This window comes from Pseudoliparis swirei, chromosome 3, assembly GCF_029220125.1.
Source record: "Pseudoliparis swirei isolate HS2019 ecotype Mariana Trench chromosome 3, NWPU_hadal_v1, whole genome shotgun sequence".
NCBI lineage: Eukaryota > Metazoa > Chordata > Actinopteri > Perciformes > Liparidae > Pseudoliparis > Pseudoliparis swirei.
Window position 1 is genome coordinate 16805446 of NC_079390.1, and position 17181 is coordinate 16822626.

Below are 17181 nucleotides of genomic sequence, written 5' to 3' on the forward strand. Positions count from 1 at the left end.
AACACAGACCGTGCGCGGCAAAAAGGTTTTTGGGGAGCACCGAAGACCCATTTTGACCCAGGAAAAACCCTGGCCACACTCAAAGTGTTGTTTTTTTTGGACACAGATTCACCAAAGGAAATTCACTACAGACTTAAAAGTCCCCTGCACAGTAAATTCTAGCTGTGTACTTTTGTTTTTGCTCAACCACTTAACCTAAATGGGACCCTTACTACTGAACACTGTTTATGCTGTTCCCTCATAAAAGACTATTGTTTCTAATTTACTTTTGCCAGTAGGCAATGTGAACATTTATCTGTAAATGTGCACGCCGGGACCAGCATCATGCATGAAACATTTTGGGCGGATTGGATGGTGTACCTTGGGGTAACAACAACTTTCTCTAACTTTGCGAACTGCACAAAATTAGTGTGGGGGTCCACGCCATGTCAAGGTTGTTCAACGAAAACTCACTTTATTGATAACTTTTCATCAAAAAGGTGTAAAGACCATCCTGAGTAAATTTGAAGAGTTGGTAATTGCACAAAAGGGCGAAAATTACCCAAAAACAAATTAGTTGCATTACTGTAGCACCCTCTAGTATGTAAATGGCATATCAATGTTTGGGTATGTTACAGAATGCAATATGCACCTATGCTGCTAATCTGGTCGGACTACGCTAAATAGCTTTGAAGTTATGAGCGATATATGCAAGCCACACCCTAAAATGTTCATTGGTCCATATCTTCTAAACACAATGAAATATCAGGTTGTAAACTTGATACATGATTATTTATATATATATATATTAGGGCTGTCAGCGTTAATCTATGCGATTAATGCCGATTAACGCACTAAAATATTTTAACGCAATTAACGCAACTTTGTTTACTCTCGTACGTTGAAGTTTTTCACTCCTCTGAGTGTCAAACCGCAGTACGGTTTAACACTGTGTTTTAAAACAATTCCGCGAAAATACGCAGCAGAAATCAGTTTAAACCCGTGGATGAATCAGTCGGGTTTCCTCCTCCGCTCTGCTGCTCCGATACACAGAGACGGGGGGGGGGGGGGGTGCGATGTGTCGGGTGACGCGGCGCGGAAATAACTCGTCACACGAAACCTTCACCGTGATTTGTCAATCCGTTTGTCTGTCAACATTTTGCGAAAAAAACAACCAATGAACACTCAGTAAATCACAAAGGACCTCCCACCTCACAGGTGAGGCTCATTAGCAACCTGTCAGTCAGAGAACCAGAGAATACGGCGCGAGGACAATGTGCCTCAATATAGAGAGATGAGATTGTTCTGGAATGTTTGCTGTATAACACATGGGTATGTGTTACATGCAAACGCCTTTAAAGGTGAATTTACATTTTTGTAAAATCGAAAAAATGAGCCCAGCCTCCAGAGGGTTAACGTGACACATTTGAATGTCAGTCAGTTACCAAGGCCACTGGTTCTGCTGTTGTTTAATGTTAAAGATGACAGGACCAATGGGGTCTCAATATACTTCTTTTAACTAATCTGGATGTTTCACTGAAGAAACAATTTATCATCCACGATATTAAATACCTCGCTGGCACTTTATAGGTAGGAGCTCTATCCTAAGATTACCATAAATTGTTCCAAGAATCTTTAAACACCACCGCACAAAGAAACCTAAATCTACCGCACACATCTACCGCACAAAGAAACCTAAATCTATAGATTTAGTTTTCTTTGTTCTTCTGCTTTCTTTGTTATGATTCTTAGTTTGATGTAGGTCGAAATGTTAAGAAATGAATTCCCTACCATGAAAGATTCTTCACTTGACATGATTGTCATGTCTGACTGAGTCTCTCTCCACTTGACCATGTGCAAAAAACTTGTCACATGAAATATGATGCTGCTGCGAAACTTCTGCTTTTCGAACGCATGTCCTGCATCGAGCATAATCTAGCGCTCTGGCACAGCATTTCTGCAGAACAGTGCGTTTGAAAATGTCCTGGCCAAATGCAAAAAGGTTGTGGGCCACCAGGGTTTTTCCTGCATAGAGAACATGTGGGCGCGCGCCTACGCCGTTTTCCCGAGCGCCTATGACAAATCCCGAGCGCCTAAGGCAAAAAAAAGTCCGCGATGGAAACAAAATAAAAACTGTGTTCATCGCGTGCATGTCAGCGTATATGTTCTCAATAGTATGTTTCAAGTAGGCTACAGCCGAACCCTCGTTCTGTTTTGATCAATAGTAATCGAGTTAATAAGCGTGTCTTCTTGTCTGATCAATGCTGTGAGGTGAATGGACAGAGCGGCCAGCTGCTGGTCACTCAACAGCCCGACGTGCACGAATACACCTGGACTATTGTCAATAGAGATGCACCGATCTGATCGGCGCCGATCCATATCGGCCAATATTCCCATTATCGGTTTTGATCGGCGTTCTCAAAACGGCCGATTAAACTTGGCCGATCAGATGACGTAACATGTACGAGAACTATCAGACGTTTCAATCGCGGCGCACCGCAACGCGCGAGTGTTTTGATAACGTTAGCGGAAGGATTTAAGTGACAACATCCGGTTTTGCAAAGTTAGCGGAAAGAACCACGTGAAACAACATCCGTTTTTCAAAATAAGATGTCGACAAATCATACACGAACATATAAAAGTAAACAATGAACTGATTTTGTATCTTTAGAGATCGTTTCTGAGATTTAGCTTAAATTATGCTAACATTAAAACATTTTTACTGGACCAAGGAAGAGTTTATAAAAATAAGTCAGACTTTTGTATGTTAAAAAGTCCTGTAAATAGATTTCCCCAAGAGTTCCAGGAAATGAATGATGCAGATGTGTTCCATACATATCTGAAATCAAACTATTTTAATGTATCAATTAGGACATTTTTCAAAGTAAAAGTCCTAAATGTTTAAAGAAATCTGTAATTTCTTTAATGTTTGAGGTGCTTTATATATGTATTTCCTCATAGTCCTAGGCAATAATGCTACACAATAAATAGAATGCTTCAATCGACACCGTGATCGGTTTTATCGGATCGGCAGATACTGATTTCAGTGATCGGTGATCAGCACCCAAAAACCTGATCGGTGCATCTCTAGTTGTCAATCTATTAGCCGATCTATTTTAGCAAAATGATTTCCTCAAGCATTGCCTCCATTATTTATGGGGGGAAAAAAGAAGAAAAAAAGATACATAGATGTCTGCTAATTACGGTGACATGGCAATACAGACCGTGCGCGGCAAAAAAAAATGGGGAGCACCGAAGACCCATTTTGACCCAGGAAAAACCCTGGCCACACTCAAAGTGTTGTTTTTTTTGGACACAGATTCACCAAAGGAAATTCACTACAGACTTAAAAGTCCCCTGCACAGTAAATTCTAGCTGTGTACTTTTGTTTTTGCTCAACCACTTAACCTAAATGGGACCCTTACTACTGAACACTGTTTATGCTGTTCCCTCATAAAAGACTATTGTTTCTAATTTACTTTTGCCAGTAGGCAATGTGAACATTTATCTATGTAAATGTGCACACGCCTGGACCAGCATCATGCATGAAACATTTTGGGCGGATTGGATGGTGTACCTTGGGGTAACAACAACTTTCTCTAACTTTGCGAACTGCACAAAATTAGTGTGGGGGTCCACGCCATGTCAAGGTTGTTCAACGAAAACTCACTTTATTGATAACTTTTCATCAAAAAGGTGTAAAGACCATCCTGAGTAAATTTGAAGAGTTGGTAATTGCACAAAAGGGCGAAAAATTACCCAAAAAAACAAATTAGTTGCATTACTGTAGCACCCTCTAGTATGTAAATGGCATATCAATGTTTGGGTATGTTACAGAATGCAATATGCACCTATGCTGCTAATCTGGTCGGACTACGCTAAATAGCTTTGAAGTTATGAGCGTATATATGCAAGCCACACCCCTAAAATGTTCATTGGTCCATATCTTCTAAACACAATGAAATATCAGGAAGTTGTAAACTTGATGATACATGATTATTTATATATATATATTAGGGCTGTCAGCGTTAATCTATGCGATTAATTTGGCCGCGATTAACGCACTAAAATATTTTAACGCAATTAACGCAACTTTGTTTACTTCCGGTGTACGTTGAAGTTTTTTCACTCCTCTGAGTGTCAAACCGCGGCAGTACGGTTTAACACTGTTTCCGTTTTTAAAACAATTACTTCTCCGCGAAAATACGCAGCAGAAATCAGTTTAAACCCGTGGATGAATCAGTCGGGTTTCCTCCTCCGCTCTGCTGCTCCGATACACAGAGACGGGGGGGGGGGGGGGGGTGCGATGTGTCGGGTGACGCGGCGCGGAAATAACTCGTCACACGAAACCTTCACCGTGATTTGTCAATCCGTTTGTCTGTCAACATTTTGCGAAAAAAACAACCAATGAACACTCAGTAAATCACAAAGGACCTCCCACCTCACAGGTGAGGCTCATTAGCAACCTGTCAGTCAGAGAACCAGAGAACACGGCGCGAGGACAATGTGCCTCATTATATAGAGAGCTGAGATTGTTCTGGAATGTTTGATGTATAACACGTGGGTATGTGTCATATGAAAAAGCCTTTAAAAGGTGAATTTACATTTTTTTGTAAAATCGAAAAAATGAGCCCAGCCTCCAGAGGGTTAACGTGACACATTTGAATGTCAGTCAGTTACCAAGGCCACTGGTTCTGCTGTTGTTTAATGTTAAAGATGACAGGACCAATGGGGTCTCAATATACTTCTTTTTAACTAATCTGGATGTTTCACTGAAGAAACAATTTATCATCCACGATATTAAATACCTCGCTGGCACTTTATAGGTAGGAGCCTCTTTGAAAACACAGCTCTGTGGGAAGTTTTGTCTTTAAAAAGAAAAAATAACTTTTAATCGCGATTAATGAATTTCAAAATGTGCGATTAATTAGGTGATTTTTTTTAATCGATTGACAGCCATAATATATATATTAGGGCTGTGAAACGATTAACATTTTTAATCGGGTTAATCACAGGTTTTTGTGGATTAATCATGATTAATCACATATTACCGATATTCTCGGTATATTTTGTGAGAACATAGAGATTTATGACAAAAGACGGATATATACATTTATACATTCTTCTATACAATGGTGCTGCAACTCAGCAGTTATTTAGCAGTTTTCTTCCATATGGAACCTTAATACATCTTCATCCTAAACAGAATGTTTAACCCTCCTGTTACCTTTCGGGTCAATTTGACCCCATTCAATGTTTAATGTCGGTGTTCTTTGGGGTCAATTTGACCCCAGGCTGTTTTTCACTGTGTCAAACATATAAGAAATATCAACTTTTGTATTTATTTAAAGGGCTATTTAGGTAGTCAACAAACAAACATAAAGTACCTCACACTTAAACTTGGGAAGCAATATTAATTCTAATAATTTTCTGGAGGTTTTAATTGCTGGGGTCAAATTGACCCCGAGGGTAAAATATGTTAGTAAATGTAAAGGTAACAGGAGGGTTAAACAGAACATTTTTCTCTTGTTTGTCAACCATTAACTCCACCATGATACAATCTAAAGGCCTCTAGTCTTCCTCTAGCAGCTGCTGAGGCAAACTGACTGTGTGGGTTTTCTTCATGAACTGGGCCGTGATGAAAGGAACGGCGGGGACACCGCTGCAAAGCTGAAACCTCACCGGCCCGGACACGGGACAGATTGACAAGTGACTTTTTTTTTGCTCGGTCCCGATGCGCGCGCACGGAGCTCTGCGGCGCGCGAGACGGAGATCGATAAGTGTTAGCGCAACGCGAAGAGACAGAAATGACATGCTGCTGTGGAGATACGATCAACAACAGACGTTTAGTTTAATAAAAGAACAAAGACGTGCTATAGAGAACATGTCAGGGGGCGGGCCAATCTTTTTAATGTCATGCGATCTACCAACACTACGCCGCGATCGACGTGTTGAGACCCTGATCTACAGGAAGTAAAAGTCGTAACAAGGTTTCCGGAGGTGAACCTGCGGAAGGATCATTACCGATGAACAGCACGACCGTCTGCATGAGAGCGGACAGAGTTCAGATTGAAGTGGTGTATTTGGAAGCTCATTTTGCAAGTGACTTTTTTTTCCCGACAACCAACAACAGACGGATTGGAAGCTCATTCTGCGCATGCGTTAAATGCGTTTTTTTTTAAAACTAGTTAAACCTGTAATTGAATTAACTGAGTTAACGCGTTATTTTTCACAGCACTAATATATATATTTATGATATATGATCCAACAATGTATAACAGGTAGTTTGGTATGAATCGGCTCCAGCGTTTAGGACGAGTTTGCATTAATGTCTTTTTCCCAAAATGAAAAATGAAAGTAAGCGGAGCTTAATGCTCTGATTGACTTTTGATGAGCAGACGGAACTAGACATTTCAAGTCAATCGGCTCTCAGGGTTCCCTTGTATCTGAAACTTGTAGTGACTTTGGTTTCATTATGGTTCTCCCTCTTGTTCTGCCAAATGCAGGATAAAGAATCTCCATGCCCAGATCATAGAGAAAGACGCTATGATCAAGGTGCTTCACCAGCGCTCCAGGAAGGAGCCCATCAAGTCAGATGCGCAATCTGCCATGAGGCCCACCAAGTCCCTGATGTCCATTTCCAACACTGGCTCTGGTGGTTCAGGAGTGCTCTCTCACAGCTTGGGCCTCAGTAGCTCACCCATCACCGAAGAACGCAAGGACACAAGCTGGAAGGGCAGCCTAGGTAAGAACCAGAATCAGCATACATTACAAAGTATTTACCCCATGTAATACCTTTAAGAACAGCAGCTGAATGTTACTGTGCGTGAGGATTGGGAAAAGACTTATTAATAATAAATGTTATTTTTTATAGCCTTTTTCAAAGACACTTTACAAATGTTAAAATCATCATAAAAGTGAACATGCGTTAGTCACACTTTAAAATCATTTCTGAAAAGGTGGGTTTTGATTTGAATATGGGAAGGTCAGCATTGTCTCTGATGATTTTGGAGAGAGAGTTCCAGAGGGAGGGGGCAGCTATGGAGAAAGCTCTGTCACCCCATGTCCAGTGTTTGAACCTGAGTAGAATGGACAGGAGGTTGGCAACATGGCTACTTGTAGCTACGGTGCTTGTGAGTAAAGATTGCTCTTCTATTCCTCCAGGTGGTCTGCTAGGTTACGAGTTTCGTACTGAATCTCTCAGGACGGGGTCAATCTCATCATCCTCCTCACCAGTGCTTCCTTCCACCCCCATGACCGCAGGTCACTCAAAGACAGGCAGCAGGGACAGCTGCACGCAGACTGAGAAGGGACAGAGTCAGGACACCAGCAAGCCCAGCACTCCAGGCCTGCAAAGCATGATGCTGCCTGCTCGCTTGTTCAGCCCCAGCCCAGTCTACATCCCGGACCGCATAGCAGGTCAGCTCACACTGTCAGACATCAGTAGGAGCTGTTGGATGTCTAAGGCTCTGATCACACTCACAATATGTTTCAGTTGGAGAGTTATATCTTGTGGTAATCAGGAAAAAGATTCAAGGGCACAAAGAATTGATCGCACCACGTTGTACATCACTTGCAACTGCTATGTGCCCCTTCATAAGATGCCATTCACAAAAGACAGAGAACCAATGCTGTAAAATACAAGACCATAAATAGGGTTGGGTACCGAAAACCGGTGCCAATATGGCAACGCACATTTCGGTGCTTGCTTTCGGTGCTTGAGCCAATTGAAATAAAAAAATACAATTATTTTGAACTTCTCTGGTGTCTCCGCCCTCTCAGCAGGTTATGATAGCCTATCCTATACCTAGTATTTAATAAGTTAAATAACTTTGAAAGCGGAGGCATGCACCGTGTTTGTCTGTGTGAGCTCGTACCGAGCACATCAGCGGTCAGGCTGGAGGCGAAAGGGAGACCGGTCCCCCTGAAAACGTGGAGACCCATGATAAGAGCAGCCTTAACTCAGATTAGTATTGTAATGTTGATTGCTAGTATTGCATTCATAAAAGTAGGCCAACAAATAATAAATCAAGCATTATCACCATGTTTAAGCCAGCTCGTAGCTCGCGCTAGCTACATGCTAGCCTGAGTTACGAGAGTGACAGTCTGATATCCGTTTTTTGTCAGTGCGGCCATGAGACTGACTTTTAAAGGTAATCTGGCCGAAGAGGTTTTTAATATTGTCATTGTCAATTGTCTTTTTTGTTGTTTTGTTTGTTATGGCACCGGTATTGTTTTAAAAGTACCGGTTTAGCACCGTTATCGAAAAAGGAAAACAATTATACCCATCCCTAAAGTTTTTGCATCTGAGTGCAGTTACCCATGTGACATGATGACATGATGCCTAGGGCTGCAACAACTAATCAATAAAATCGCTAAAAATCGATTTTATTGACAATATTTTTCCACGGAGAAAGGCAACAGAGATAAGCCCCGCCCCCTCACCGTATGAGGCGTTTAACCCATAAATAGCCAAGTCAGGAGAGTAAACTGCTGTCAGTTTGTTTATGACAGGGTTCATACACATGACCAATGAACAAGGTTCATCCACATGCTGACCAGTGGATCTCCAGGACCTTTCCAGGAATTTAAACCAAATTTCCATGCTTAAACATTTTGTGAAAACTCGGTGTATACATGAACAAGTGAGAAGATGTAGTATTTAAACTAACAATGAGGATTCCAAAGCATACCGTATATATTCCGTTTAAATTAATATTTGAATATAACAAATTTGCATTACTTTTCCAAAAATTACTAATTAATTACTTTTCTAGGCCTAGAAATAGCCATTTAAAAACTCCATGACTTTTCCAGGTTTTCCATGACCGTACGAACCCCGTTTTGAATAAAGGGTTGAAAATGTTTAAAAAATTATCCGATTAATCTAAAAAATAATCAACAGATTAATCGATTATCAAAATAATCGTTAGGTGCAGCCCTAATGATGCCACAGTTCATGCAAGGGCTCTCCGAGAGGTCATTATTGGTATCCTACCAGTAAGCTTGAGTGGGAGCACTCTGATACTGTTGTAACGGGTCAGAAAAAGTCAATGTGTTTACATGCATTCGAATAACTGGCTTAGTCGGACTGAAATCTAATTATCCGTTTCATGTAAACACCTTTGTTCGACTATGTGCGGTCCGACTACGATCCGATTAACACCCCTGGATAACTCGATCCGATCCGGTTGATAATTCGACTATCGCGGCATGTAACGGTGAATTGGATTAGGAACTGGACTTTGCGCATGCTTGAGATCCCGCCGCCCTCCCCCCTCCCTCCCTCCCATGTCGTGACCAGTGGCGGTTCGTCCATAGGGGGCGCTAGGGCGCCGCCCCTCTTAAAATTTGTAGATGAAAAAAAAAAGAAGAAGAAAAAAAAACATCCTGTCAAAAAACATTATATGCCAAATCATTTAAATAGTAAATATACCGTGTTGACGTGCTAAATGTGTGTGGGAGACCGTCAGCCTGTCAACAACCACTTAAGTTAATGTGAAAAAATATAATATATCGCCATTATCACGGAGAGAAGCCCCTCCCCTTTTCCGAGGCGATCTAACGTGTGTGTACGGCATCGAGAAAATATTTCAGTCGTTTCGGCAAGGACCGGCTTCTCATTGGCGGATGAAACGTGATTCCTTGGGTCGCAAAAATGTGCGCTCGTTGGCCAATGACATCGTTTTATTATTTCACGTGACTGGACTATTCGGCAGATCAGAGACTTATCGTTCCCTCAGCCCAGAGAGCTCCACGGAGCTACGCGAGCAGGTTGCTAACGGAGCTGTCAGCTGGTGCTCAGTGAGTAATGCGCTGTTTAATTTCCCCTGTCTGTTGTTCCAAAGGGACTGAAACTCTCTGGACTACAACGGGGTGAGGGATCTAAAGAGCTGCAGACAAGTGTAAAGCACGAATCTTGCCGCAGTTATCTAGCTAAGAGCATGGTAGCTAACCCTGTTTACAGTCAGAAGAAGGAGACCGAACTGGCATCGAAACACAACGAAGTTCTGAAAAACAGACACATTCCCTCAAGAATAATGGAAACAGGCTGGTTACAGACATGATTGACTTTAACCAGAGAGTAAAGTGACCACTTTAAAGAGAGGAGGCTACTTTTCTTTACAGTAGTGGGTCTGCTCTGTCACCCAATGTAACATGTGATCTCTTTCTGACTCTATTCTGCTCTGAACCTCTTTTATTTTGCAAACCTCTGAAACCCAACCCAATGTTCCTTAAAGCCGCTCTGAACCTCCCATGCCCAAAGTTACAGTGTGTTGATAGTTGTTATTGGACAGTGTTGATGAGCACGCTGTGTTCTTGAAATAAAGCTTTGTTTTTTACAATATTCTACTCAAAACCTCTTTTCTTCTCATTGTTGAGTGATATTTAAACTGCGCCCACCCCCAAAAAATTCACCAGCCGCCACTGGTCGTGACCCGGAAGTCGAAAGAGACGATAAGTTGTCACTGCCGGGAGCCTGGCCGGCAGAAAACAATCAAACAACGCTATGGAGAACACAACAGCCACCACACATTTCTGGACCGAAGAGCAGACAGAATTTATGCTTAATGTATTGAAGGAGTTGAACATACTAAAGTTCATGGTTCTTTCTGGAATTGGTAGTGGTGAAGAGGTCAAGTGGAAATGGCTGTATCACCACGAGTTGTAATGAAAACAGCGCCACCTATCGTATCGGATATGACATGCTTTCGGCCAATGATTTGAATTACTCACTGCCATGTATATTGGGATAATAGCAGATCCCCCAAAAGATAGCATAGTCCGACTAAAGCAAGATTCGAATTATACCATCATGTAAACGCACTGAGTATGTCTGGTGAAAGTGGAGTACAGGCACTCTCTGGTTTTTGGTGATTACTCGTTCAATTCAGTTTATTTTGTGTAGCCCATTATCACAAATTACAAATTTGCCTTAGAGGGTTTCACAATCCGTACACATATGACATCCCTGTCCCAGGACCTCACATCGGATCAGGAAAAACTCCCCAAAAAATTGAAAAAAACCTTTCACAGGGAAGAAACCTTAAGGAGAGCGACAGAGGAGGATCCATCTCCCCGGATGGACAGGTACAATAGATGCCATGTGTACAGAAGGAAACATTACAGAGTTAAAACACATTTAATGAATATGACAGAGTGTACGAATAGTTGGTAGTAGGCATATTCCACGATCCAGACCTCCACAATCCATCAGGCAGTGGAGGCAGAGAGGAGGAGCGGGTGGGGCATCAGCAGAGCCTTGGCATCAGACCCAGCCAGGTCCGATGGACCCTATGAGACGTGAAGTCAAAATGAGACGTGAAGTCAAAAGAACTCCAGGGAGGAAGCAGAGTTAATAATGTGCAATGGAGAGATGACAATTCATCCATAAGTAGAGAGAGAAGAGGAGATATGTGCTCAGTGTATCCTAAAACGTCCCCCAGCAGCTATAAGCCTATAGCAGCATATCTAGGGGCTGGACCAGAGGAAAGAGGAAGGTCTTTAGTCTACTCTTAAATGAGGTGACTGTGTCTGCCTCCCGGACTGAAGGTGGAAGCTGGTTCCATAAAAGAGGAGCTTGATAACTGAAGGCTCTGGCTCCCATTCTACTTTTTAAGACTAGAACTACAAGTAGTCCCGCATTTATTGAGCGCAGCTCTCTTGTGGGGCAATATGGTACTACAAGCTCCTTAAGATATGATGGAGGATCACCAATCAAGGCTTTGTAGGTTAAGATAATAGTTTTAAAAGTGATTCTTGATTTTACAGGGAGCCAGTGCAGAGCAGCTAATACAAAAGTAATGTAATCTCTTTTCTTAGTACACGAGCTGCAGCATTCTGGATCAACTGGAGGGACCTAAGAGACTTATTAGAGCAGCCTGATAATAAGGAGTTGCAGTAATCTAGTCTAGAAGTAACAAACGCATGAATCAGTTTTTCTGCATCTTTTTGAGAGAAGATGTGCGAATCTTTATTTATTTTTTGAAAAAATGCATTCCGTGGGATAACTTCAAAGGTTAAGGCCACTATTTCAGCAGTGCAACAAAACAGGAGAATTAAATGTGGACTCCTAAATATTATATCTCTGTCATCTAAAGCTGTATTAGTAAAGTATTTAATATCAATCAATCACATTGATTTATTTTGTCTTATTGAAACCTTGCTGAGTCATGAAGAATATGTCAGCCTAAATGAATCAACTGGATCATCCGAGATGCTGGACTGATAATGCTTTGAACTTCTGACATGTTTACATGTTCTTTCGTCCCTTTTTTGCAGATGTGCCAGTGTTTCAAAGCAGCACCCTGGAACGAAGGCTTCCCATCCTGTCCCATCCACATCAACAGGCCCCTCCTCCAGCCCCGCCCACCCAACATGAAGTAGAAAAAGACATGTTGGAGATCCTCATCTGACCCCATGACCTCTGAAAAAAACCATACATTTTTGTGACTGGAGGGCAGCTCATTCAACAAACAGACATTTCAATCTAATGACTTATCCAAACCTGGAACAGAAAGGTTTGGTGGGTTAAAGAGTCACAGTTTGACTGATTCACATGAGGAGATATTTTTATACCCTTATGTGCATTTAATCAAATGCATCTAATCTACCGTTTGACCTGGGAAGGGGGGCTTTCGCCACAGCAACGTCAATTGCGTTTCAGCACATTTGGGCATATGCAATTTGCATACTATATGCAATCAAATGATTAATGATAGGACAGAAACTGGCCTTGCTACAAGAGTCCAGCTGTAAGAGAAAGCTGCATGTAGCTTGGACACATGCTAGAGATATGTAAACGCTCCAATAGTGTTGGTGGACGCTGGTTGGACCAAAGATATTGACTAGCATTTTGTTGCATATATTGCACTACTTATTTTTTTTCTATATTACTTAAAGTTGTCTGACACAAGCTAATGTGCAATTTTTTGTTTAATTGTTCTTAGACATGGCACTCGTGTAATGAGAAATTATGTAAACTGTAAAACATTCTTCACTGCACATTCGGTATGGACTGTAATAGCCTGTGTGCCGTGGAGGGATCTGAGAGCTGAGCCTTTGAGCTGTAACATTTCATGAGCGATTGAATTAATGAGTTGCCTTTCTGATAGCGGACTTGTTTTGCTCAATGGTTGGATTCATTATCTCTGCATTCCACTGGCACAATCATCACATGGCTACTAGTACCTGAATTTTCAACAACGCGTGTTTGCGACCCATGTGACATGTTGACTTCAGGCTGAAAAAGCTCCCCGAGTTCAAATGTGATACTTCGGCTCTGTACTACAAAGCAGGTTCAACATACCAAGAGTATGTTTTGGTTACCTGCCTTAACTGACTCTAACAACCACTATCCCACAGGTCCTACGAAGAAGTTAAATACATAATGCAAGCTGAAACTAACAGTATCAACTGCCAAAAGCAGTAAGGACAGCTTGCAATAAATTGCCTACTGTAAGATATTGTACATGAACAACTTTATAATATCTCATCGCTGCCCCATTTAGGGCATCAGTAGGTTGACTATGTGTATTCTGTTAAAAGAATGTATTGCGTAAATATATTCTTATATGTATAACAATATTTTAGCCTTATTCTTTCAGTGGCAACCCGGCGGTGTGAAACAGAATTGGCGTAACTCATGCATTCAAAACGATAAGAGGATATCCTTACATAATGGCTGCAACACATGGCTTAAGACACATGAGTGAATATTCGGGGCAACTGTGGGTCAGTGGTGAGCATCTGCATCTTCCAATCTGGAGGTTTGCGGTTCAATCCTAATCGATGTGTCCTTGAGCAAGACATTTAAACCTGAAATATTCTCCGTAGCTGTGTAGATTACAAAGGTAATCTACAAAATACAGATTACAAAGGTAATCTACAAAATAAAGATTACAAAGGTAATCTACCCATGGTAAGAAGGGAACCTCTGTCATAGGACTGAAAACACAGGGTTAATCCCAAAATGACCTTGCTAACCCCAAATCCTGCTTCGGAGTACAGGCCACTGATGAGCTTTTCGTTTTTTGTTTTCCAACAAACTGCACATCCATCTGATTTTTAAATAGATCGAAACAAAACTTAAAATGCATTTTACATGCACCATTTCATCAGATCTCTTACTTTCGACAAAATGCAATATAATGAATCGGTCCTCATCCCTGGAAACAACCTTCTGGGAACTCAAGAAAAGCTCCATCTTAAAATAGGAATCACATGTTCAGGCTTTAAAGGAAGTGAAATAATCAGGGGTGCACATAACTTTTTCAGTGGGGGGGGGGGGGGGTGCAAGTGACTTTTTTCCGTCCCGATGTGCGCGCACACGCCGGCATCGGAGCTATGCGGTGCGCGAGACGGGGAGCCGAGAAGAGTTACCGCGACACGTAGAGACAGAAATGACATGCTGTTGGTTAGAGACGATCAATATCATATCGGTCAAGTACGCAAAGGCGCGAAGTAACACAAGTGGCATTACGCATTGTTGATTATTCTCGTGCATGCGTACCTGCGTACCTGTTATGTGCACCCCTGGAAATAATCCTTTCTTGGGTTATGGTCGTGGTTCTTCCCCCCCCCCCCCCAGTTCCAAAAATGTCAAATAAGTCTCACCAATAATTTCAAGTTTGGAGAAGATAATTTTAAGTGACGACATATGGTGCTGGTTGAACCTGTTGCAGGCTACAGCAACAATTCAACAAAACTCACAAGCCCAGAATAACTGAGCCAGTGCAAATGTTTTTTTTATTTTTATTAACGTGGTCAAATATATAATTTCCAGCAAGGTTTAATACAGCTAGATTGAAGTAGTCATTTACCCAAAATATTGGACCAAGAATGGTCAGCTATTAGATGTTAATGCAGTGGGTCAAATGGGCTTGCTGAAGGATTTTGATGGTAGACTACAACCTAGCTGTATGAATTTGTCATAGGTATTTGTAACACGGTGAGACGTATGAAGGAGGTATGCTCTAAACCCAATAGGAAGTCAGCAATTTTTCATTTTATGATGTTTATTGAACATTTCAAGGCACCATACTTGAACAAACTACTTTGAGAGATTAAAACCGATTGACTTTCAATTCGGTCAGTAGGATCTTGAGACCTTTGCAGTGAAAAGTTATCGAAAGATAAAAAGGTTATCGAACTGTGTCCGTGGCGGCAAAAAAAGAAAGCAGTGCAATTGTGACGGCCCCTGCCTATAACACCATATACAGGACTGTCTCAGAAAATTAGAATATTGTGATAAAGTTCTTTATTTTCTGTAATGCAATTTAAAAAACAAAAATGTCATGCATTCTGGATTCATTACAAATCAACTGAAATATTGCAAGCCTTTTATTCTTTTAATATTGCTGATTATGGCTTACAGCTTAAGAAAACTCTAAAATCCTATCTCATAAAATTAGAATATTTCCTCAGACCAAGTTTTAAAAAAAGATTTATAACAGCAAAACAAAATCAAACATTTGAAAATGTCCATTAATGCACTCAGTACTTGGTTGGGAATCCTTTTGCACGAATTACTGCATCAATGCGGCGTGGCATGGAGGCAATCAGCCTGTGGCATTGCTGAGGGTTTATGGATGCCCAGGATGCTTCAATAGCGGCCTTTAGCTCATTTGCATTGTTGGGTCTGGTGTCTTTCAGCTTCTTCTTCATAATACCCCACAAATTCTCTATGGGGTTCAGGTCAGGGGAATTGGCAGGCCAATCGAGGACAGTAATGCCATGGTCAGTACACCAGTTACTGGTGGTTTTGGCACTGTGGGCAGGTGCCAGATCATGCTGGAAAATGAAATCCTCATCTCCATAGAGCTTTTCAGCAGACGGAAGCATGTAGTGCTCTAAAATCTCTTGGTACACAGCTGCATTTACTCTGGACTTGATGAAACACAGTGGACCAACACCAGCAGCTGACATGGCTCCCAAACCATCACTGACTGTGGGAACTTCACACTGGATTTCAAGCAACTTGGATTTTGCGCCTCTCTTTTTGTGTCTTACCCTCCTGATGGAGGGTGTCAATGATGGTCCTCTGGACAGCAGTCAGATCAGCAGTCTTCCCCATACTTGTGATTTAGTTTACTGAACCAAGCTGAGTGTTTGCAAGGCTCAGGAAACCCTTGCAGGTGTTTCGAGTTAATTAGACGATTCAAGTGATTTGTTTAATACCCTACTAGTATACTTTTTCATGATATTCTAATATTTAGAGATAGGATATTTGAGTTTTCTTAAGCTGTAAGCCATAATCAGCAATATTAAAAGAATAAAAGGCTTGCAATATTTCAGCTGATTTGTAATGAATCCAGAATGCATGACATTTTTGTTTTTTTAATTGCATTACAGAAAATAAAGAACTTTATCACAATATTCTAATTTTCTGAGACAGTCCTGTAAGTGTGGTGTTGCCAGCTATTCGTCCCTGTGTCCCTAAATGTGTCACAAGAACGTTGGTGTAGCTAATTACTGGATGCAGAGCACTTTATTCTGGAGCACCTGCAGAATGAAAGCCCTACTCAAGGATTTCTCGGTCCTCTCTCTGGCTCATGCCTGGTTAGATCTTGGTTTGGTCGTCCTTTGTTTTTGCTCACAACACCCCACACTTCATTGTGCTCACGTATTCACATTTACATTACTGATGTTACTGACTGACACGCTTCACAATTGCCGTCTTTTCTTTACTTGATTATAATAAACACCTTTGATTTACCATCATCCAATGTGTCCTTTCCCTTATTTGTCACAGGCCATTTATCAATACCAAGTACACCGAGTACAGACTTGTGTACTTTTGGAGTTTGGACTTGGAAGTCCAGACTCCAAAGGACGGGAGGACACAGGACGTCTTTCTGCAATTGTAACAGCAGCTGACTTGATGATGACACAACATCAGCTGTTCTTGGTTATGAGTAATAATAATAATTATTCAAATATACATATACAAAGATGACAACCCGATTTTGTCATTATCCTTTAAAAAATTTTGTTTTATTTTGAATTGTGTGGATGTGTATATATAATATTGTGTACAAAATTTAAAAAACATCTATATAAACAGATATAATTATATATATATTAGGGCTGTCAGCGTTAACGCGTTAATCTATGCGATTAATTTGGCCGCGTTAACGCACTAAAATATTTTAACGCAATTAACGCAAATTTGTTTACGTCCGGTGTTCGTTGAAGTTTTTT

The 17181-nt window shown here is 41.2% G+C and overlaps 1 protein-coding gene across 4 annotated transcripts in view; it reads left to right on the forward strand.

The window, feature by feature from the left end:
• amot (angiomotin) overlaps positions 1 to 16701 on the forward strand; it is a 61026-nt gene extending 44325 nt beyond the window's left edge. For 3 of the 4 annotated variants that reach the window (XM_056441279.1, XM_056441299.1, XM_056441284.1), the window contains 3 exons: positions 6486 to 6724; positions 7144 to 7398; positions 12262 to 16701. In XM_056441279.1, coding sequence (XP_056297254.1) covers positions 6486 to 6724; positions 7144 to 7398; positions 12262 to 12395 — 628 coding nt within the window. In that variant the 3' untranslated portion in view covers positions 12396 to 16701. The remainder of the gene's footprint in view (positions 1 to 6485; positions 6725 to 7143; positions 7399 to 12261) is intronic. The other variant, XM_056441293.1, reaches the window with a different exon arrangement.
• Positions 16702 to 17181: the final 480 nt, after the last annotated feature.